We start from the raw sequence: 23,748 nt of genomic DNA, 5'->3' as shown, positions 1-23,748 counted from the left end.
TTTAGTTCCTTCAGCAGGCAGGCCTGTTCCTGCACACAGGCATGGCCCCGCTATTCCTACTGCCTTCATTCGCTGCTTAGATCTGTGTGTGGCTGTCTGCTGCTCACCTTTCGGGCCTCAGCTCACATGTTGCCTGCACTTGGAAGCCTTTCCTAAGCACAGATCTAAAGGACGCCCGCCGGGCAGGCTGCTGCTTCAGAGCTTGCCATTTTCTGTACTTCACTCACCATCATCACAAAGTGTCTGGTTTATTATGACATGAGGGACCCTGATTTCATATCAGAGACCTCATCTGTTTTTCACTGCTCCAGCCCTAGCACATGAGCTCTGTCTATTTAATAGCTTTCCAAAAATTAGTTGTAGAAAGAAATTCTTGTAAGAATGCATAGCTTAGGTATGGGCCAGGCAATGGCTCATACCTGTAATCTCAGCACTTTGGGAGGCTGAGGCAGGAGGATCGCTTGAGGCCAGGGATTTGAGACCAGCCTGAGCAACATAAGCAAGGATCTCTACAAAATCCATCTCTACAAAAAATAGGAAAGTTCGCCGGGCATGATGGTGTGCACCTATAGTCTCAGCTACTCAGGAGGCATAGGCAGGAGGATCCCTGGCGCCCAGAAATCTGAGATTGTAGTGAGCTAAGATTACACCATTGTACTCCAGCCTGGATGACAGAGCAAGACCCTGTCTCAAGAAAAAAAAACAAAAAACAAAACAACAACAACAACAACAAAAAAACTAGGTCAGGTATCATAAGCAATGTGCAGAAGAACCTAGGCTGGACACAATTTTCATAAAAATCGCTAAGAATTTGTTCTCTCCCTTAATCTCTCAATCCCCTATGCCCACCTTCAAATTTGACAAGATACCCTCAAAAGTCATACAATCTGGTTTTCTTAAGGCTGCACCTCTTGAAGATGCTGAGCTGCAAATCAGTGCCGGGGTTCTCTTGATGTCCTTTGCTCCCCTCTTTCTCTCCAGTTGCATGTTTACTTGAAAATTTGTAACCCATAGAGCTTCTGAATGAATCACCCACCTATCTCAACCCAGAGGCTCTGCCCATATCCCAAGGGTTAAATATTTATTAGGTTTATTTTAATCAGGAATAAATACATGATTTAGCAATGTGTAATGCTTCCCAATTAAGAAATCCCTCCAAGTGTTCCCCAGACATTCCAATCACATTCGTCACAACGGAAAACAATACATGAGACGCTGTACAGACATCTGGAGCTCAGGAGGTCGCCCTGCCGGCTGGTGGAAGTCAACATCCACAGTGTTACATTCACATCCCATACGTCAGCTGGGCCCTCCGAAACAGCCTTTGGGATTCTTGAGAAAACCACAAATGTCTCCTTGTGTAAACACACTGGAAACCGAAGGTTCAGAAAATCATGTCAATGCACAGAGGCACACCACCGGCACAGTGAGCTCAGACACACGGAATGCCGGTGGCAAGCAGACAGACTTCACAGGCAGCAGAGATACCACGTGCACGCACCCCGCCTGCTCCAGAATCCCTTTCAAACAGGGAAGAGTAGTCACGGATTCATCTGTCGCCCCCTCCCTTCCTGGCAGGAGCCAGATGGGCGGCCTGGAGATCCCTGCTTCTTCTCTGGAATACTCTGTGTTTTCTCCTTCATCTCTTAAAACTGTGTATGACAGAATTAATCCACTTGGACTCCCTATCTTTCGTGGAGCTCAGCGTTTTTATTCATGTGGATGCCAGAGCCTTCTTAGAATAAAATACTGGATAAATTAATTCTTTAGAACTTAACAATTTCTCCCCCCCCCCACCCCAACCATTCCTACCTATCCAGTCCAGCCAGCTGGCATACTCTCTGGGGATCAGCTAAAATGTTACCCTCATCTTCTTCTAATCTCCTCCTAAGCCAGGAGTTGATTTCTCCTTTCACATACTATTTTTTAATACACTTTTTTCTCTGTCTACATTGTGAGCACCTCTTTTGAAGGTGAGTTTATGCATCTTTTCTTTTTTTGGCCTGATATCATACACAGGACTGCACACAACGCCTCCTCAGGCACTTATGAATTAATAGTTGATGTGTTAATACAGGCAAGAATCTCAGCAACCCAGAGAAGCTCTTTCTGCCCTGCAAAGCCATGGCTGGGGACATCGGGAGAGCTGGTGCAGTCCCAGGCTGGCTCTCACTGGCCTTGCCCTCCTCACAGCAGGGGGGCCATCTGGCGTCTGCCCACTGGTTTGCAGGTGCTTGCCAAAGGCTTCTCCTGATTCAGGACTAAGAAGTCCTTTGGACTAACATTTAGTGTCGCGGAGTTCCCTTAAAAAGAGAGGATGCAACCAAGGGTCCCTATGGTTGGCTAACAAAGTTCCATTTAGGGGACACATCTGCAAATCTAGACCTTCTGCCAGGCAGCACCTTTTGGTTCATCTTCCTCTCAGGCTTGCTGTACAGAGGTTCTCTCCAATGACCTCCGAGTGTAACCAGACAGTTTGTTGGAGAATGGTCCTGGTGCACTTTCTCGTGAGAGTGGCTTTGTCCTTCCCACACACACAATGTACACACACACACATGCTGGGCTCTTCTAAGTGTTGCCCAGTGACATCATCATTCAACTTTAAGTGATGTCCCAGGACTGGTCAGACCCCAGGGTGGGGCTCCTTTGGTCATGATGTGGACAGAGAAGATGCGAGTTTGCGTCGCTACATGGCTTCTCTTGGCTTCTGAAAGACATGAGGTTTCCCCGGGGATCAGGGGACCTTTTTGCAAGATCCCAGGTGATTGCTGGAACCTCTGTTCCTTTTGGGTGTGAACGGTGGAGTGCTTTCTCTGGCTAGTCTTCAAAGTAAGGTGGGGATGAGAAGAACGAGCTCCTCCGCTTGCTCCCGCTGTACATCAGGGAGACACTTTTCTTCTTTCGGTCGAAGGAGGCGCTGTCGTCGCTGGTCAGAGACAGGTAGGAGGCGATGCTTTCCCGAAGGCCGTAGCTGAAGAGGGACTCATCCACCCCGAGTGGGTTCTCCGCTCCCTCAGGGTCCTCCTGCAGTCTGCGAATCCGAAGAAAAGGGGGCAGAGGAAGGGAAAAAGAGAGGGACATGGAGAAAGGAGGAGATGGAAGGAAAGAGAATGAGGAAAGGAAGCAAAAACAAAAAACCAAAGAGCCTGGTTAATATTTCTCTAACTTACTGTTCTCATTCTGGTTCGGACATCTGTGGGCTGTGTGAGCTTGGACAAATCACTTAACCTCTCTAAACCACTGTTTTCTTAGACGGCTACAACTTCCAACTGTAAATTTTAGTGAAAATTTCTTTATGTTACTTATAAGGAAGAGCAGTTTTATTCATCTCCCAGGTAATTTTGGTCTCTGATTTTCTTTGAATTTGACAATAGTATGCCTGGATTAATGTTTAATTACTAAGATAACCCACCAATCCCAAACTACAGATAACCCTTAAAAATTCAATAGCTGGCAATGGAATAAACAGAACAAATCAGTGGGAGATGTTTTTCCTTTAGAGAAATGAAAGTCACCCTAGAACCTTGCTGGTGTGTTTAATCTCTGTGAGTAGGTTTTAAATAATAGTAAATTTATACAAGATGTGAGTTACTTTGCAGAATCCTGACTCTTGGAAAATCAAGGTGGTATATTTCAGCTAGAAAATGTACTGGTCACATTGAATAGGGACTCAGCAGATGTTTCCAAAACCAGGGGGCTGAGGGCTTGGCAGGGAGTCGCCATGTGCCTCATGAGGCCTGAGGCTGGGTCTGCCTCCCAGGGTGAGTGGGATTCCTGGGGGCTGCACCTGCTTGGGGTGCCCACCCCCAATTTCAGCAGGGCCATCTGACACTCACTATGATTTTCATGTGCCAGGCTCACACACTGTTCTGTGCTCACATGTCCACGGAGGACACACACAGACACACACACACACACACACACACACACCTGGACACCCTCTTCCAGTCCACAGGCTTCTGGCGCAAGGTGACAGGCGAGTTGGAGGCCCTCACTGCTGGGGCAGCCGTGCTTTGTGTCAGGCAGGGCGTGGTGAGCACACAGCATAGGCCATCGGCCACCTCTGCGGAGGGAAGCAGACAGCGGATCAGGGACTCTGGGGACGCTCAGCTGGCATGGAGGGCAGGCCTGGGGAATAGCTCCCTGGTTGTCGCCATGGGGAAACTGAGCCCAAGATCTGAAACGCTGATAAAATGTTAATGTGCCCCAATATGCTCTGCAGTTAGCAAGGCACAGGTAGGGAGAGAGGCTTAGAATCTAGAATCAACCAGACTTGGGTTTGAATTTTGGCTTTGCCCTGATAGTAAGTTACCTTGAACCTCTCTGAGCCTTGCTTCCCTCAACTGCAAAATAAGCGGTAACAAGTGATGCCCACATGAGGACACAGCCTTCAAAGATCTCCCACTGAGGCACAACCCCCTTAACATCACAGGGTGAGCTCCTGTGATCAGGAACGGGGCTGTGTACAACGCCGACTCCCCCCAGATAGACAGAATAGCACTCAGTGCAGCACGGGGGCCAAATGCATTTGCAGTAGGGAAGGAAGATAAAAGAAATGAAAGGAAGAAAGGGAGGAAGGGAGGAGAGAGAAGTAGGAAAAGGCAAGATGAGAGACAGGTAGAGAGAGGAAGGGAGGGAGGGAAGGGAGGAAGTGAAGAAAGCACAAAAAGTGTAAAAGACACAGGAAGGGAGGGAGGAGAAAAACAAAGATAAACGGGCAAGAGAGAGAAAGTGCACAAAGGAAGAATGAAGGAATATTTCTCTTCTATTCTAGATACCCACACCCAAAGAGAATTAAAATTAAACAAGTCCGATTCTTATTTTCCCCTGGTGAGTACGAAATCTCTGAGATCCCAGGTGCCCTCACCTTCCCAGGAGCATTAAGAAGTGCCTGCACCTCTTGAAGCCCTCCCCAGCCCACCACGCCAGCAGGACAAAGTTGTGATTCTGCTGTCCCTGGGCACCTTAGAGACTGAGGAAATCCTGTGCAGCCTCATTCAGGCTGAAGACCCCCGTGCTGCTCCTGTGCTGGGGGAGACAGAGCGGCCAGGGACGCCAGGGGCTGCTGGGGTCCAACAGGACAGAGCCATCCCCGCCCCAGAGCTGCTGCGTGGTGAGGGTCTAGGAAGCACACCACACCTCTGGCCGGCCCCACCTCCCGTCTGGTTATGGAGCTCTCTTTTGGCAAGGGTGTCCTTGCCCAAGGACAAAAGGAAATTGTAGCTGAAGAAGCACCCCTAGCCTCTCACAGGGGGACAATCAGCGGCGCCTCAAAAAGAATGAACATTTGTATGCATGTGCCTTGAGCCCGGTGCTCAGCCAGCCTCACCCACTTTGTCTTGTTGAGGTTCCACATCCACTTTGTGTGGTCAGTGTTTTTATACCCATTTTAGGGATGAGGAAACTGAGAATCCTAGGGCTAAGTTACTTGCTCAGAGCTACAGAAATGTGACCAAAGCCAATCTTATTGACTCATTCCAAAAGCAACTCATTGCCTCTTAAATGGGGAAGAAAAACATCCTACGACTGTCTTCAGTGTCTGGGTACACTGATCTAATTCACCCTCGCCTACACGGCTGGCCAAATGCTCATTCCTCCCACGCCCTTACGCTCCAACAACTCTACATTCAAGGGTTCCATTCCCCATCGCTCTGTTTTCCTAGCCATAGTCTGGAACTCATCTGTGCCCCTCAACCCTGTTCTCTAATTAACCACCAGGCATGGAGTACTTTAGATGCCAAACTTGTCACAAGCATAATTTTTTTTTTTTTTTGGTCCTAACAACAATGACAAGATAGTTGCATTTTAATCTCCATTTTATCAATGATAAAACTGAGGCTCTGAGGTGTTAGGTAGTTTTCCCAAAGGCACCAGGATAATAACTATAAGCAACCTTAAAACACAGATGTTTGTTCAGAGCCCTGGCGCACAATTCCCAATTCTGTGCCTTCAGGAAGAAGCTAGGAGGTGGTCAAAGGGGCTGTGCTGTTTCCGCTTTGGGATTTTGAAGGGGCACAGAAAGCATTTTAGGTTTTCGGACCCTCTTCAGTGTTTCACAGAGATGAACTGATGACTGCAGCCCATTGGGTGCCGCAGTGGCCAGGAACGTGTTTCCGGAAGGCACGTGCTCTGCACTAGTGTGAGAGCCTCCCCGTGGTCACGCAGCACCAGGTGGACTTGGGTGTTCCTGGCCTGGTAGCCTCGTGGCCTCCTGGTCCTTACGAGATCTGCTGGGGCAACACCCTTTTCATGTTTGCTTTTGTCTATGCAAAACGTATGGTCTCCACACCCCTCAGATGATTGTTATTAAAAGCCAAATACCACAACCAACATTTACTCATTAGCAGTCTAAGTTGGCTGTTTCCAGGACTCCCTTCCTCTTTCATTTTCAGCTAGCTGCTAAGTTTTCTGGTATCGCAGAAGTAATGTTTGTTATTTATTTTGCATCTGCTCTGTGACAATCTGAGCTAAGCACGTCACAGGAGCGATTACTCATTCGACCCCCTGCTAGGGGGCCGCTCTTACCCACCTCCCATGAATGGGGAACCCAGGCTCCGAGAGGCGGAGGACTGGCCCAGGTCTCACACCGTGCAGATCCGAGCCTGGGTGTCCTTCATGCCCTACTGCTTTCTCGTGGGCCAACTGTGATCACTGCAGGCCATGGGCACCCCTTTCTTTTTGAAATGACCTTTGCTTCTTCAGTTCAAGGCCCCTTATCCTACAGAATTTTAGCCAAGTTGCCCAGGGCACAAGGTCAACCATCCGGAAGGGGGAAGATGTTAGCAAAGCAAAAGCAGCTTCTCCTTTACCTGCCTCCAACATGGTACAGGAAGCAGGGAATAGGGCCGTGTTCTGCCTGAGTAACAGGGGCCGATATTTAGCAGGAGCTCGCGGTTTGTGCCAGGCACTCTTCTCCTTGCTGTCTGTGCGCTAACTCCCTGAATCCTCACGATGTCCCAGAGAGGTAGGGACTATTAGTATCTGCATGACACAGATGGAGAGAGCGAGGCCCAAGGTGCAAATAACCAGCCTGAGGTTGCCTGGCCAATAGTAAGTGGATCTGGGACACAAACACAGAAATTCGCCAACCTTTTATAATTCCTCCCTTTTCCATAGGGTAAAGTTCCAGCCCCTGACCTGGCATTCAGGCCTTTCACAGTCTAACTCAACCTTCTCTCTCCTGGCTCCACCTTAAACCACACCATGCTTCCGCCACCTCGGAGGATGCGCTCTATCTTGGTCAGCCTAGGAGTGTTTGGACCTCTCTCCTGGGTCCAGGAAGGACACACAAACGAATAAAATACAATCCTAGGCTTTAGGAGCTTATCGGGAAACACAGACTAGTACAAAATCAAGTAGGCCATGTGGCAGAAGGATTAGAATGCTGGGGACAGAAGTACCTGGCACGCTCAGGGCAAGTCCTTCTATCCTGCGGCTCCATCAGAGTTGGGTTGATGTTGGCTGTGAAGGCTCAAGAGGATTTTGACAAGCCAAAAGGGACAAACGAGTGGCATTTCAGGACAAAGCCCCAGAGGCTCAAAAATGTATGGCCTCACTCAAGGAAGTGCCCCCTGTTTGTGGTTGTGAACCGGGCACCCCGGTTTGTCTTGTTTCCAGGGAGAGGGAGGATTTGAGATGAGCTGCCCTTTGCTTGCTAAGGCGGCATTCACGGCAGTCTGTTTCAGCCCGAGATTTGCAGTCGGGATTAGCGAGAAGAGAGCGTATCAAGGAGGAAGCATGGGTGGGAAGTGAGAGCAGACCGCTGGCGTTTACTGGTGTCTCGTGCCACTTCCCAGACAGATGGCGCCACCAGGCACTTAGCTAACGGGGCTTCCTCAACCACAATTGACCCCAAGAGTTTCTTACCGGAATAGTGATTGACCAGGTCCTCCAGGCACTGGAAGGTGAGCCGCGGGGAGATGTAGTACCAGTTGTTCGGCAGGCGGAAGATGCGGTAATGCTTCACCTGCCTGTGCCTCACTGACAGTGAGTAAAACCCTGCGGAGGTGGGGACAGGTCAGTGGTGTTCCTCGTGTCCCCACCACCAGCAGTGGCGATGAGCTAGCCAGCCCACAGAAGCAGAGAGATCTGCTCACCACTGGGACACAGCGACAATGCTGGGACATGGCCCTCCCACCGCTAGGACCCTCTCTGCTGAGACGTAGCTCCCCATTTAGCAAGCACAGGAAGGTGTTATTTCAGCAACCCAGATGTACTGATCACATCGTCATTATGGGTCTTCAGGTGCGCGGGCCTAGTCCTCTTCGCTTTTAGAGGTAAATATATGGGCGCTTCCACATCCTTTTGTGACTGCTGAGGCCAAAGTGAACGATTACAGTTTGGTCGTAACCGGTAGATCCAGGACCTGTGGTCGTTCTTGACTCCTTCCCGAGGGCTCTAAGCTGTTTTCCTTCTTCAGCCCCAGCCCCCAGAGCAGCTATACCGCACCTTTAGGGGCCTTAGAGTTATGCCCCTCTTCCTGGACCCCACACCCTCTGACTTAAGCTTGGTTTTCTCAGAAATTTGGAGCACTGGAGACATTTTTCTGGGTATCCTTAAGAAACACATGAAAGGTGTATTTCTCCACATGCATCATTAGAGTCATGACCCATCTGGGTTGGTAAGAGGAGCAGCTAGGGCATGTGCTTCTATTTCCCCAAACGGCAAGTGAGAGAACTGTACTTAGGTCACGTTTGAGGCCTCCCTGTTCTGTCTTCAGGGGTCCTAGGAGGGATAAACGCTGAAAAGGTGGTGAGAGGAGAAAGGGAGCTGCCATTCAGTGAGTGCTTGCTGTCTGTGCTGGGCAGGGGGCTAAGCTATTTCCGAGCAACATCTCTGTTAATTCTTAGAAAGGCCCTGGGAGGTACTGGCTGCAAGTATTTTGTAGATGGAGAAAGGGAGGCTCAGAGCCTCTGAGGGGTGTGGCCAGAGGCACAGGGCTTGGGAACAGCTGCCCTGGGGTGTGAACCTTGTCCTCAGCAGGTCCCTCGGGTCAACCTGGCGGCGTGTGCCTTCCTGTAAGGTCAATGAGAACTGGGAGTGCAGGGAGCAGGTCAAGGGTAGCAAGCGGAAACTCATCAGAACTTTGCATACTCAAGGGAGGGAGCTCGCCACACCCACCCCACCCTGGAGTGACTGTAGCGCCTCCCAACAGCATCTTTATTTTAAGTGAGTAGTGGCACCTATGCTGTGTTCTTCCCCATGACCAGGCTGGCTTAGGAGTCTCCATCTGAGTCTGGGTGTCCTGCCCCAGGGGACCCCAGGCCATGCACAGGATGTTTGGTCTCTGCTTTGATCTTGCTCTCCCCTAGCACATTCGGGTTTTTGAGGGAAGGGTTGTTTGTTTGTGTTTTTTGTTGTTGTTATTGTTGAGAGATATATGGCCTCTGATCCCCCAAAGCTAGGCTGGTGCCCATTTTGGTGAAGAGCTCCAGCGCCAGGTAGCTCTAGCACTTAATAGGTGCATGGAAAATACTCTCCGATACTGTGTTTTGTCTTCTTTGATAGCAAGTGTACAAGAAGCAGGCTAAGGATTTGAAGGTATGTTCTATATTTAAAAAGTTATTATTTAGTCTGAAAAAGTTCCAGCTGTTAAGTGTTTTGCTGCTGTCAGTTTAAGCACTTGGAATATCTCAGACATGGAACTAAGCGCTTTCTTGTCGTTAACCCTGTATTACAGATAAGGGAGCTGAGGCTTAGGGAGAAGAGGTCACTTCTTGGTAATTCATTAAGCTGAAACTAGAATTTGGGACCCCTGCTCTGAACCATGACACATAGGCCATGTTATTTGTGAACTGGTGCACAAGATGCAAGGAAAGTATAATACAGATCATGGTGAGTACGTGAGAACATGCACCTGCTTGCCCGATCCTCTGAGCTGTCTAATCTAATTGCAAGGCACAGAGGAACTGATATCAGGGCCTCCTGCATGGCAAGAATACTACAAATATCATCACATTTGAATCTCACCACAACCTTACAAGGGAGGGGTTTTCTCTCGATTTCACAGATGAGAAAACTGAGTTCAGGGAAGTCGGTCATAAAGCTTGAGAGTCCAGGCTGGGCCTGCAGCAAAGCCCACGTCCTGCCTGCCCAGCACGCTGCCAGCACGTGGCTTTCAGTTTCTTGCTCTGTTGATGGAACATTTCTAGCAGGAGTCAGTGGGGCCTGATAGTGGCCAGGCCCAGGGCAGTGCCCTGATGGGTCCCCACAGCCTGTCGCTAGTCCCTGTTTTCATGCTGGCCTCACTGGCAGTGTGTGGGCTGCAGGGAGCTAACCACATCGGATCGATTTGCCAGTGTGTAGGAGGAGGGAAAACGAAGCCATGTAATGAGTCAGCCAGGGACAAAACCTGTCTGTCCCGCCAGGGCATGGAAAGATGAGTCGGAGGCCACTCACCTTTCTTTGTCTCACTCTCTCTGATCATGAACGAGCCGACTTTCGTGTCTGGCAGCTGCAGCAGTTCCTCCGCCTTGTCTCTGCCCAGGCCTTCAAACAGCCAGCTAGGGAGCAGGAAGACAGCCGTGAGCATCCCGAGTGTGCCCTCCCCCACAAAAGGCAGGAATGCAAATGCTAGGATCGACTTAATGTAAAAGAGAACATAAAATTCAGGTCCAGTTAATGTAAAGCTGCTGGAATTAAAAGAAGAGGGCAATTGGCTGCTTGCTCATGCATTCATTCATATTTTTAATCTTTCAGATAAAATTTCCTGAGTACCTATTATAAGCCGGGTGTTACATTGCACAATGGCACAAGGATGCATGAGATCTTACTTACCCCAGCTACAATGTGTCCATGCCACCTTATGTAACATATATGCACTGTACAATGTTGCAGTATTTCATGTGTGTCTCCCTCCCACTCCACCCACCACGCCCCTTCCGCACAGCTCTCTGAGGGCAGGGACTGGGTCTGTCTTGTTGAGTTTCATCTCTGTGTCCAGGGTATCGTGCTTGATATATATGTGAGCATGAATGAATGGACACGAGAAAGAAGGTAAGGAATAGTGGAACTTGACTTTACCACCTTAACAAGCCCTACTTTGTATTCATTGTATTTCCTTCTTATCTTCTCTATTTTAATGTATGTTAAACACACTGTCATGGTGCCACACATTTATATGTGTTTCGTGTCCTTTCCACTTAGCAGTAAGGAAAAACAGTTGTAATGCTGTAGCCCTACTATGGCCCGGTTTTACAGTAGAAGCTTCACCTTGCACAGGAGAGCGGACACTTTTCAGGGCTGTTCGACAGCTGCTCCGCACACAAAGGCATGTGTGTCCTACGGGAAAGGGCCCCTACTCATTTTCCAGATCGGGCTCTGCCAGATCTCGGCTTGGAAGGAAACACTTTGTTAGCAGTTGGCTGGTGTGCGTACTTGGAAGCAATTGCCCATTGCTTTTTAACAGACTCTGTGTTTCAGTGAATAGACCCTGGCTTCCACGGGTCCAAATTAGTGTATGCTCTGGCAAATATTAATACTTTACTATTTCGCAGGCTTTAACATTCACTGAGGTGCACAAGCAGGTCGTTGCAGCAGGCCCGCTGGGTGCTCCCGAGGCACCGTGTGTGAGAAGACACGTAGGCGTAACATCAGATTCTGTCTATGTATGTCCTGGTTGCTAGATCACTGTTGTTGTTTAAGAGCATGATTATGCCATATTTGGCCAAATATTTCAATGATTCTGTTTGTTCTGCACCATGCATGACATATTAATTATTTTAGTGTACGTGACAAACATCTTTGTGCATTCCAGTCCTTACAAGAAGTTCTGCTTATAAAGATGAAGACAATGAAACAGTAACGACAGCCCTATATGAGTCCTAATTATGGGCCACCCGTCATATTAAGCACTTGACATCTAATCCTCATCTCGACCCCCTAAGACAGGTAGTAGTCTGTCTCTTTCACAGATGAGGATACTGAAGGCCTGAGTGATTGTAAAATTTGTCCAAGTCACCATGTCAGCAATTGATAGAGCTAAAATTAGAATGCATTTTTTGATATATTCAATTCCATAACCACTGTACTTCACTACTTCCCTTCCTACTTGATATGTTAAGGAATTTTATTGCATCTGCTAGTCTGGTTGCCCCGCTGGCTCATAATTATGCTTCTTCTCTGGGTTCCTCCCCACCCCCAGCTCTTGCAACTGAAGCCCCATGTCTTCAACGTGAAGGCACCGATGCATGTTTGCTAATGAATGAATGAATGGACCCATGGCAAGCAGCTGGCGCAGGAAAGCATGTGACTCACGTCTCTTTCAGAACGTGACTCACACACACAGCAGCTGCTGCTCCACTGTTGTTCACCTTTGCCATCCTAAGCACGACAACGATTTCTAGTATATAATTACGATCATCAGTACTGAAATTAAATGCCCTGAATTCTAGCAATCAAAATTTTGGGGTAGTTATCTGTGCCTCACCAGGCCAGGATGTGGCCTGCGTTTCTCTGTATGTAAAGTCATTATTGAACATTTATAAAAGTGGTGTTCCCTTCCTTCCTCCTCGCTATGTCCCTGATGCTGTGCACTTCTTTGCCGATGTCTGGCCTTGGTAGCTTGACAGATGAGACTGCAGCTTAAGGAGGTTGAGGAACTTTTCCAAGGCTCTTACTTGGAAGGAGGGGGGCCAAGATTTGAGCCCACCTGTGCCACACTCCAGAGCCACCCGGAGGCTGCAACAGCCTCACTTGCATGACTGGAGGAGACAGCAATGCACTGTTTTCTCATCTGCCAAGCCAGAGTTTTTTAAGTTTCTCCTTCTCTTTTTCTCATCCATTTGTCAAATTTGGTACATACAGTAAGCATTCTCTGGGTGCTTCTGGGTGTGTACTTGATAAGATCGTAGCTGGTATTTATCAAGTGTTTACTGTAATGCCTGGCATCACTCCAGGAACTGTACGTGTGTTATCCCATCTCATTCTCCTGACAGCCCTATGCTTTGGGCCATGTTATTATGTTATTTCCCTGTCATTCTATATCATGATCTCTATCTGACAGGAGAGGAAAAAACATGCATAAAACTGACTAGCTTGTCCGCTGTCACATAGCCAGTAAGCGACAGAGGCAGGAGCCCAGACAGACTGGCTTTTAGCCACCATACTGCTGCACCCTACAATCCTTGTTCCTGAGTGTATACTGTTCTTTGCCAGGAACACTGTGCTAGATCTGAAAGGCCCAACTTCCTTCATTTTCCTGATAGAGAAATCAAGTCCCAGAGAGCAGAGGGGTTCACCAGCCCATGGTCACGCCTTTCCTTATTGCCCAAGTGGGGAACAGCAGCGTCCCCTCCTGGCCCAATGCCTGCCCTCCCACGACACCAGCTTGCTTATGAGTCACCAACGTGGATATCATACTTTATCGATTCTATTTGAGAAACACACTCACCCGTGGTAAACTCTGGCCACGCATATCCCAGGAATATAACTCTCTCGACCGGTGCTAAGAGAGATGGCTTTCCACCAGCCGCCTTCACTGCGAGAACAGGAACAGAGAGGGATGGGAGTGGGTGGGGGTGAATGGCAAAGCAGAGGGATGAGCAAACAGAGTCACCAGATGGAACCCACACACGGCAGGTTGAGACGTTCCCCTTTTAAGCTCTGTCACTGGCCGGGTTGACCCAATTTTCCACATCTGAGAATTAGTTTTTAAAGTATGTGTATTCGATGGTTGTCCCCCATTCCAAGCCAAGTGGTGTCCTCCCACACGCTGCCAGGAGCTGCCTTCCAGGGGTCAGCAGCTGATGTTCCCAACTGATGTTCCATTGTTGGGAGGGTTTTTTAAAAATAAATGTTTACCAGGTTTATTTGTACCCTGCAATATATCTAAAGACAGTCTCGTGTATCTACATCAATGAGCATCCAAATAAAAGGGGCTTCGAGCTCCTGTCTTGTTCTACAGGCCATATTAAATCCAACTGGAGGCAAGAGGAGAGCAGGCAATACTTTTTGTTTATAATCAGAAGAGTTTTCAGACCTTGGTCCTCCTTCCCAGCTTTCATTGCTATATATCAACACTGCACGTGTGGTGGGCAATGCGGCCAATGTAAGAAGAAGTTGGATCCCAACGAGTCTCAAAACCAAGTCAAGGAATTGAAATTTTATCTACCAGGCAATAGGGAGCCATGGAAGGTTTTAGAGTACTGGCCACACTAAAGAGGAGGGTCGCAGTATGGGCCCAATTCCTCACCTCCCAATAGGACCAGGGCCCATGTGGAACGAGATAACTATAGCTAAAAATCTCATGATTCCTGCTGAAACTGAGTTTACCCTTTTCTGAGGATTATAAAAGTGTTGGAAAGCTAACTCACTCAGAAATGATGCGCAGTTTCTCCCCTCGGCGGAATATAGGAGGGCTGATGTCAGGAGATGGGTAATCACTCAGCACAGCAAGGAAGTCGCTATCCAGCCCTGGGGAAACAAAGGCAAAGCGGTGTTTTTATTTACAAGGAACCTAAATGCAGCCCAGGGAAGGGAGGGTGCAAAGGTGAGTTGCTCTTGGGCATTTTTCAGCAGGAGATGCCTCATTTGTTTTGAAACACTGTTCACCTCAGCCCTCCTCTCTGCAGAGATGGTGTGTAGGTGCTGGAGGGAACCCTGAGGAGCAGGTGATAGACTCCTTTTCTCGAGCCTGCCTTGGCCCTGACGTTCTCATCTAAGAAATGGGCATCCTGAGGCCTGTGAGTTGAAGTCACAGGATTCTGTGAGTACAGCTCACTACAGAGTAGAAATAGTGATTAGATGTGAGTTTGCCTTTCAACACTACGTGATAACTGTTTTATGCTTTCATGATTTGACATATTAATAATTCAGATGCATTAGATGCAGGATAATATTCAGGTACATTTTGGGGGACATAATAATATATTTTGCAAAAGCAGCAAACACAGTAATTGTTTGCTATGATGTTTATCACTCCACCTGCTGGCTGGGCTTCTGAACTCAAAATTCTGGGTAACATGTCACCTGTTCATGCCTTCAGCAATTATTTCCTGAGCACCCACCACAAGCCCAGTGTTGGTGAGCAAGGCAAGCCCAGTCTTGCTGCTCTCATGGAGCTCACATTCCAGAGAATACATGTATCATCACAGGAGAAGTCATTCCCTGGTCCCCTCACCCCAGAAAAACCTGGAGAAATCCCAGCACGCAGGTATGTGGGCTTGGGGACCCTAACAGGCCACTTTCTAGGATCCAGACGCCCCCATGCTGGAGGGTGCAGACCTCCAGAGCCCGCCTTTTCCAACTCATATGCCCTGCAGTCTGACTCAGAAGTCCCTTAGAGTAAGTCTAAAGGGAAATTAAGTACTAGAATAAGTAAGAAAGATGAATGAGGTTTTTGGTAAGAGGTTTGATTGTCCATTGATAAATGAATCAGAACCAAGTTATCACAGTGGGATGGTGCACTCACATATATTGTTCACTTGGGGAAGCTGAGTCACAGGCAATAAGCCACGTAAAGGCAAGAGTTGGGTGTGAGATGGAAACCAGAAGTGATCTTTGGTGACCTTATGAGTCTTAGAAAGGGGTCAGAGCTTTTAAGAAATATTAGTAGCCGCGTTGGGCCTCTGACCTGTCCTACCACGGACCTTCCCCAAGCCTGCTGGGGAATCTCCCTCACACTCCACTTCGCTGAATTTAAAAAAAAAAAAAAAGAAAAAGGGTGAGGGGGGGAATTCTTCTGTGTGTCCCAGGCCCCACCCCAAAAGTTAGAGGCAGCATTAAAGTTGAGTTGGATTTGAAGCCAGATGTCCCAAGTTCTAATAAGGGGTGGGTCCAGATTTGGCGAGGCATGAAGCGTATGCAAATGCTCGTTAAGGTCTTCATTAAGGAAAAGACTATGAAATTGCAGATACAAAATGAGGTACAGACCCTAGGAAGGTGCTTTGTTTAGCTTCCTGGCAAGTCTGCCCAGATGCTGAGGCTGACTCTACCACTCACTGTGTGGGGACCAGTCCTTCCCCTCTTGGGCCTGGGTTTCCTCCTCTGGAAAATGAGGGGTTGGAAGACCCCTTCGTGATGAAATCTGTTCTTCCTTGACGAATGGCCCCGACTATGAAAGGGCCATTTCCTAACATGTGCTGCCTCAGCTAAGTGTGATGAGACTTTCTCAAACTTGCCAGTGTCCCTGGTCCCCAGCACCTCTGAGCAGGCTATTCTGTCTGCCTAGAACACACCAGCTCTCGCCTCCCTCAGCGCTCCCACCTCCATCAACTCCAAAATCCCCTCCCCAGAGGCCCCAGAGGAGGCCCTGCTGCTATGCCAATACCCACTCTCAGCCTCTAAGATTCTCCTTGGAAGCAGCTACCCCAGATGTGTTTTCCCATCTGTGTGACCGTGCGGGGAATGTCCGTCTCCCCACGTGGCTGTGAGCTCAGGGAGGGCAGAGCAAGTCTTCCCTGTCTTAAAGCTCTGGCCGTGCCTGTTCCCATGCAGGATGCTCAGAGCAGGTTTATTGAACATAAGTGTGTCGTGGTCCCTGTGCCCGTAAACACAGCCACCCCACTGCGTTTCTAGAGCGATCCAGGCAGGAAACCTGATTTGTGGGAGGCAGGTAGGTGGGTGGGTGGCTGTCATGGAACCCGCCCCTGGTGAAAAACGAGTGCTGGAATGAGAGGCACAGCAGGTGTTACCTGTGACAGTAATAGAACCTTGGGAAGATTGTGTGTCTATGGAGGGTCCGGGGGTTGATGTCTGATTCAAGGTTAAGACTGTGAAACCAAACAACCGTCTTTCATAACATTAAAATGAACAGAAACAAAAACAAAAGCAAAATCCCATTATAAAAACAATCGTTCCGATGAGGGAGAAGGGGGCTTAACTGGGTAGAGAGTTTCCATTCACAATAACAAAGTTAAGTTTCCTGTGGAATTTCCATAATAGTGATGTTTTCATAGCCGTAACGCTTAAACACCACTGAGGACATTTTGCATGTGGGCTTCTGCTTAAGGGTCTGGTGACTTGCGCCTGGTCCTTTGCAAGGGCTTTCACCTGCGTCCCTAATCATCAGCGTTAGAAACTTGCAGTTTCTTGTGAACTTGTGTGGAGAAGGGCGGCCGTTCTAGGCAAGGTCTGGTGCCAGGATTCCTTCCCAGTCTTGCCTGAGCTTTGGTCCTTACGGTGAAATAAACGCAACGTAGCAAATTTAAGTTTGCTTATAAAATTGAAGCATATTGTCAAGTGCTCTGGGAGCCCCTTGGCTTTCTGAAGAGCTCAGCATTTGAATTCAATCAGATAAATGAGCGAGGCAGCGAAGAGGAGAGCGGAGGAAGTAGATGGGATTATTGCAGATTTAAAATAAGGACGTGAGTTAAGTAAAGACATGTGTGCTGGCCATGGAAGGAGGAATCCAGAGCGAATTTTTAGAAGAGCTGTATGGAAAGAGAATGGGCTTTGGAATCAGTCAGACCTGGCTTAAATTCCACCTCTACCGCTTAACAGTGCTGTGATGTGAAGAGATACTTGTTTTTTAACAAATCTGACCTTGATTTCTTCATGTATAAAAATGGGAAATATCAAAATATGCCCCCTGTGATTGGGTTAAGGACTCATGATGCATCCTGTGTGTAGGGCCTGCCTCAATCCATGGTGGCTGATTTCATTTTCATGGGGGATGAGGTTACTATGCTATAATCCAAGACCAATTTCAGCCAATAATATTCTAAATTTTGAAAACTAGTGTTGTAAATTTGAAAATATCATCTTCTTACTGTCTAAAAACAAACACCATTTGGTGAGAACAGAAGATAAAATTCCAAAGACCAAATATTTGCTGACAGCCCAACTCAAGAACGAGTCAGGTTGAAGAAAATGTACAAAAATGTAAAACAGGAAGTGAGTCCAAAAACGGAACGGGACCCAGGCAGGACTTACTGAAGTTGGTCAAAAGAGGACAGGCCCTTTCTGCATGGTCATTCCTTGGAGCATCATGACCATTTCGTTTTAAATGCTGAAAACATTCTCAGCAGCTCTCACTTCTGTCTAGCAAAACTCATCTGTCCTTACTTACTTCCAACGCTCTGCTCAGCACTACAGAAAATAAATGATTATTTAAAGTGTGAAGGAGTGAGAGCTAGGACAGTTTTAGTGATGTGTCCAGGAGACAGCATAAGGATTTCAAAGCCCGTGGTCATTTCACTGGGCCACATCGCTCCGCGTGGCACTTAATTCCAGGCTCCCCCCGCCCCACCCCGTTAACACTTCATCCTTCACAGGATCCTCAAAGGCTGACTCCATGGTGGCAGCTCAGGGCAGCTGCGGGTGAGGAGCTACACAGCCTAGTGATTTCAGCTTCTGTTCTTGCATTCCCTGGGATCATGCCCAAACTCTTGGCCTCCTGGGGGTCAAAGCAAGGTCTGATCTTTAGTATCTCTTTTGGGAAACACACACACACACAACGAACCAATAGCACGCAGCTGGGCGGGCCAGCCTGACAGAAGGTCATCATGAACCGTGGGGCCCGTGGGTCCTCTTATTCATACGTCAAGGGCTGGATGGCGAGGCCCAGTAGTCCAGAAAGCTCTTTTCTGCCCAAAGCTTTGCTTTCTCCATTTGTTAGTGGGAACAGATTGGAACTAAATAGACCCTAAATTTTTTCGGGGTCAGTTTCAACACTCTTAGCTGCTACAGGGACTCAGGTGGAGCTGGCACGGAGCAGAAGCAGGAAGTAGTCAAAACAAATCTCTGGGCTCCGTAGCCTTCAGTCATTTTCACTCCACTTTCTCCACCTTCCGCGTCGTCACCAGCAGCAGCGGGGCGCACACTTCTGGGGGCAGCCAGGCACTGGGCTGTGCGCTGCACACACTTTACCCGTTTAGTCCTTACAACTTCCCGTGAAGTCGATGCACTGTAACCCCCTTCTTGTAAGTATGAGGATGTGGACATACAGCAGGGGCCAGAAACTCGCCCGAGAGTACACAACCAGTGAGTGTGGCGTCAGGTTTCCAAACCAGGTCACCCCTGGGCAGAGCGTGCACCTGCGCTCTGGGACACGACGCTCCTTTATCACAGTCGAGTACCACCTATGCTACTAATTGCTTAATAGCATTTTTCTTAATATTATTTCACTTAAAAAAACTTTTTGTGCTGTTCTGAGCAATGTAAAAATCATGGGTTTGTTGAGCCAGTTATATTTTTTATGACACTGATTAAGCATACAATGACATAAAAGCTGAATGATCATGTTCCACCTAAAACCATCTCAGGTACCAGCAGTGTTGTAAGACACGAATAGGAAACGAGAGTCTGGCCACAGGTCTGCCCCGGGTCCTAGTGTATGAACCCCTTGCAAGGGCACTCGAGTGTCTGTGTGATTAAATCGTGTGGCCAGGGACATGATCCCTCGCAGTCCCTCGGTCTAGAGAGAACCCACCCTCTCTCAGGACATGTTGGCTTCTCGAAAGCACGTCCTCTCCAAGCATAGACTGTGGTGGGGACAGAGGGACTCTGGAGTCAGGCAGCCACCTGGCTTTGAATCTCAGCTGTCTCCTCTGAGCTGTATGGCTTTGGGCAAGTAATTTTACCTTCTTATGCTTCAGTTTCCCCAACTGTAAAATGGAGATGATAATAGCGACTACCTTGTGGAGCTGTTGTGAGAATTAAGAGTTCGTGCAGGTAAAGCATTTGGAATTATGCCTGCCACACTGTGAGCACCAGATGACTCACCAAGTGAACAGAGAGATGCTAAGGAGATACACTCACTTCTCGCTTCTCATGTGTTAGTGCAGACGCAGGACTAAAATCTGGTCTGTGGTCTGCAAGCTTTCGGGGGCTTAAGATTCACCAGGGACTTGTAAGAAATTCAGCTTGTTGCTATCCACCATCCCTGAGTTCTGGTTAGTAGGCCTAGGGTGGGGCCTAGGAATCCGCATTTTAACTGCTAACCTGGGGATTCCGAGGCAGGTGGTCTGAGGACTGAGAAGGTGTAGGGCCATGAGACTTCCCTGCCCTCTTCTTCCTCCCCTGAGCATCTCTCATCTTCTTCCCCACCGGGGCAGCTATGGGAATGCACTGCCTGGAGTTATTTCTAGAAAGGGGTCTTGGGTCTGCACTGCCACCTCTATCAAAAAGTGACATCTCACTTGAGGTCCAGTGATAAGAAGGGAAGAAACAGAGGGGGCTAAGATCACAGCAGAGCAATTGAATTCTCTTTTCAAGGTGAGAATATGCTGTTCCCCGCCACACTGGGAGTGCCGCAGGCCTTACTCAGTTCCGTGCTGCCCATGTCTGGCACAGAAGTATGTATAGAATTGCACAGAAGATTAACAATTTGGGGTGACTTAGAAATAAGTCATGGAATTGCCAATTCTACTGCTTTAAAACTTTTGGGGAATGGCCATGTGGATACAGCCCTGTGCAGTCAGATGAGCCCAGATGGAGTTTTCAGAAGTTTTCACACCCTCCTTCATCAGGTAGCTGCTTTGTGCCACGCTGGTGCTGTGAAGGGAGGACTGTCCTGATCCCGGTTTACAGCCAGTCCCTGGGGGAGGCTGAGGAACTTACCAGAAGTCACACATCTTCCAAGGGACATTACCAGGAGCTCAGTCAGGGTCTGTTGCCTCTGAAACTTGCCCTGTTTCTACCAAGGCCTCCTTCCTCTGTGGGTTTTATGACATTAGTCCCTGGGAACTACACTAATGAGGAATGTTCTAGAAAATTTAGTTTAAGAGAAAATAAATGGGCAAAACCATGTTCCAAGGCATTCACAGTCCTGGTCTGGGGGAAGAATGATCTCCCGAAAACTCAGAAAATTTGTCTGTCTGAAAGTCCACAGGTGGGGCTCGGTGCCTTGAGCTCTCTGCTGGACTCAGGCTAATGGAGGAGGAGGCTCTCATTGCCTGTTGGCCTGAAGCCATCAGCAAGGCCCACACTGCCTCCCAGGTTGCTGGTTTAAGAGCAACTGAAGGAGCAACCATGAGGAGCTTTGGCTGGGCAGGAGCCCATTCCATGAAACTCTAACCCTTCACACCAGGCAGACAGGTACTAATTACGGCAGCATCAACCGTACCACCATCTCCCTTATTCACGGTGGTCCCCAACCCTTTTGGCACTAGGGACCATTTTTATGGAAGGCAGTTTTTCCACAGACCAGGGAGTGGGGGGATGGTTTCAGGACGATTCAAGCACATTACATTTATTGTGCACTTCATTTCTATTATTATTACATTGTAATATAAACTGAAATAATTATTCAACTCACCATAGGTTGGGGACCCCTGCTTATTCAAATAGGCATGAGAGAAAAGAGGAAATAAAGTTAGGACCCATGATAAGGGAAACTTTCTAGAGGTGGGGGGTGGAAAAGCGACCCACCAGTGCTTGATGTGGTCGCCTGGCTCACAAATTGGGTATGACCTGGGGAATTCTCTCACCCACGGGTAGTGGGGTGGGGAGACCCCTCTCTCTACCTCCTTTTTAGAGGTGACCTCCCTCCCACACGGTGGAAAAAGAAAAACATATTTTATGGCGATTTGCATCTTAAAAAATAAAGGCAAATGAGCAAGTCCTTAGAGGCTGATGTTTTCATGGAGTTTGCTCAAGCATGCCATCCCCTCCACCCCAGGCTGAGATGTGGCAACAGGGGAGGGGCTTAGTGGGTGGGTGGGTACGAACAGAGCAGGAGGCTACGAGCCAGTCTGGAGGAGGCAAGGAGGGTGCCCAGCGCACACACGCTGCTCCACCTCATCACCTGGTTCCAGCCCTTGGTCCTAGGGGACACTCTTTCTGTTTTTCCTCCTTTGGTTTGGGGAAGGGAGTGATGAGGCTAGAAAAGTCAGAGCCCCTGACCTGAAAGGAAGGTGGGGTGGTAGGTCTTGGCCTGGTTACTTGGGGACATCCAAAGGGTCATCAACCGGGCTGCATGAGCAGTCGTGTCCACTTTGGAGGACGTGAGGAGGTTCCCCTGTTAAGGGGCCACAGAAGCCGTGGATAAGCAGTGGCTGGAGGCCACAGGGCCCTGGCTCAGTCCACTCTCGTGTGGAGCTTGGCAGAGGGGTGGCCCCCTGTGCCCTGTGAACTCTGCCCAGTGCACTGCTGAAGGGGTGCCAGGAACCAGGTATGGTCGCCTTGCCAGGAGATGGGACACCAGGCCCCGAGTGCTAGGATTTAGAGGGCTTTGAAAGTGTCCCAAAGTGTGCCAAGACTCACCCTGTGGACACTGATGGATAACTGGCCTCCCTGACTGTCCCCTTCCCAATCCCCCAGGGGACCCAGCCAGTGCTCCCCCAGTGCCCCACTAGGAATCTGTGGAAACAAAGGCAAGGGTGTTAGAAGCAGCCAGAAGAGCCCAGCCCAGAGCACAGTGGACTTGACTCAGCCTTTGCCTTCTGCTCACTGATGATTCCTCTCAGGTCTCTGGCCTGTAGCTTTGGGGATCTGGCCTAATCTGGCATCTCTCCAAAAAACTAACTTTTGCTATCACTGATTAACTGGCAACATTAGACTCTTCCCTCTTGAATACTTGGCACCTTGCAGTCCTACCAGCTGGACACAAGGATTCCTTTATTTTCAGGAAGATGTCACAGGGATAGTGTCTAGCTTAGTAAAGTAGCACTGATAAAGCTCTTGCAGAGATGACTACATGGCTGGTAATATTATGTCCTGGGCTGGCATGAGTCTAGTTTACAGAATCAGATGGGCCTGAGCTGGAAATCCATTAGCAAATCGCCAGTGACATGAATGCCATGCCCTTTGTGGGCCTCAGTTTCCCCACCTGTAAAATAAAGGGATTGAACTACCTAATCCTGGAGCTCCATCTCAAAATGCCATGATTTAGCATCCTTCAGGGGTGCCAAGCACCCAATCCTTTTAAACTTCTAATTATGAAGTATTTGAACCACAAACAGAGCTAGAGAGACAAGTATGATGAGTCCCTGGGTACCCGTCGCCCCATTTCAACAATGATCCACATCCGCTCTCTCCCAGTCTCTGCCCCGGGCTCTCATAGCACAGAGTTAAGCATCTCACCAAAGAAGCCAGACTTACCCTCGGGGCTGGGCAGAGGCCTCTCCGGGGGTGCAGGGGTGGATTTCATGCTGTTTCCCATTTCTCTCTCTCCCGGGGCGGTTGGAGCCGCTCGGAGCCTATGGTACAGGAGACACACAGGGAGAGTCAACCGCGCCCTGAGCCCTCCGAGTGGAGAATGACCCAGTTTAGAGAGCATCGTGCATCATTTCTCGGGCAGCCTGCTTCTTGAAAGGCGGCTGTTTTCATGAGAAGATGAGATTTGTGAAGGTTGGTTACATTTGCGCAGCTCAAGTTCTTTTATCAAGGGAATGACAGAGAAAAACCACAGAGAGGGAAGTTGCTAGCAAATGCTGTTGGTGGCAAAAGTTTCCATTCCTCCACACCCTAGCTGAAGCGGGTGAGCAGCCCCAGCAGTGTTTGTCTGAGAAGTTGAGCAGCATTTCAGGAGGCCCAGGAAGAAGCTGCACTTAGGAGCCCTCACCATTAATTCCAGGCACTCGGAATTCAGAAAACGTAAAACTCAGGAGTTGTGTGGCTATTTAACTAAAAGGAGTGAGGAGAGGGTACTTTCTGCTTCTACTTTTTCTCCTTTATTTGAGTTTTTCAGCATGCTTTCTTTAACAAAAGATTAGAAAGGAAAACTTCCTAACAATACTGTGTACTTGCTGCATGCTTTGCATACTGCTAAGGCACTTTTACATCTATTGTTCCTTTTGATCATTGCAAAATCCCTGTGTCACGCTTACACCCATTTTACCACCCATTGAGTCTCAGAGAGGGGAAATG

General features: G+C 48.6%; 2 protein-coding genes across 2 annotated transcripts in view; one reads left to right on the top strand and one right to left on the bottom strand.

Annotated features, from left to right (window-relative positions):
- TG (thyroglobulin) overlaps nt 1-23,748 on the top strand; it is a 243,690-nt gene that overhangs the window by 149,064 nt on the left and 70,878 nt on the right. The gene's annotated exons all lie outside the window — the stretch shown is intronic.
- SLA (Src like adaptor) lies at nt 1,111-23,158 on the bottom strand. The gene is made up of 7 exons (XM_069465959.1): nt 22,981-23,158; nt 14,313-14,412; nt 13,391-13,477; nt 10,399-10,502; nt 7,867-7,998; nt 3,931-4,063; nt 1,111-3,031 (listed from the first exon to the last, which is right to left on the bottom strand). Exons 1-7 carry the CDS (start codon nt 23,156-23,158, stop codon nt 2,818-2,820), a joined length of 948 nt encoding a protein of 315 aa, XP_069322060.1. The 3' UTR covers nt 1,111-2,817.

The sequence above is a fragment of the Eulemur rufifrons genome, chromosome 3 (genome assembly GCF_041146395.1).
Source record: "Eulemur rufifrons isolate Redbay chromosome 3, OSU_ERuf_1, whole genome shotgun sequence".
Classification (NCBI taxonomy): domain Eukaryota; kingdom Metazoa; phylum Chordata; class Mammalia; order Primates; family Lemuridae; genus Eulemur; species Eulemur rufifrons.
The sequence above is the reverse complement of the archived record's forward strand: the minus strand, read 5'-3'. Positions and strand labels throughout refer to the sequence as shown.

Bases quoted from the DNA above. Each gene is read 5' to 3' on its own strand.
- SLA (XM_069465959.1), bottom strand. From the start codon at position 23,158: ATGCTCTCTAAACTGGGTCATTCTCCACTCGGAGGGCTCAGGGCGCGG. The intron at 13,478-14,312 runs GTGAGTTAGCTT...CTGTTCTCGCAG, and splicing joins AAACTGCGCATCATTTCTGA to TGAAGGCGGCTGGTGGAAAG. The intron at 4,064-7,866 runs GTAAGAAACTCT...TTCCCTCCGCAG, and splicing joins CCTGGTCAATCACTATTCCG to AGGTGGCCGATGGCCTATGC.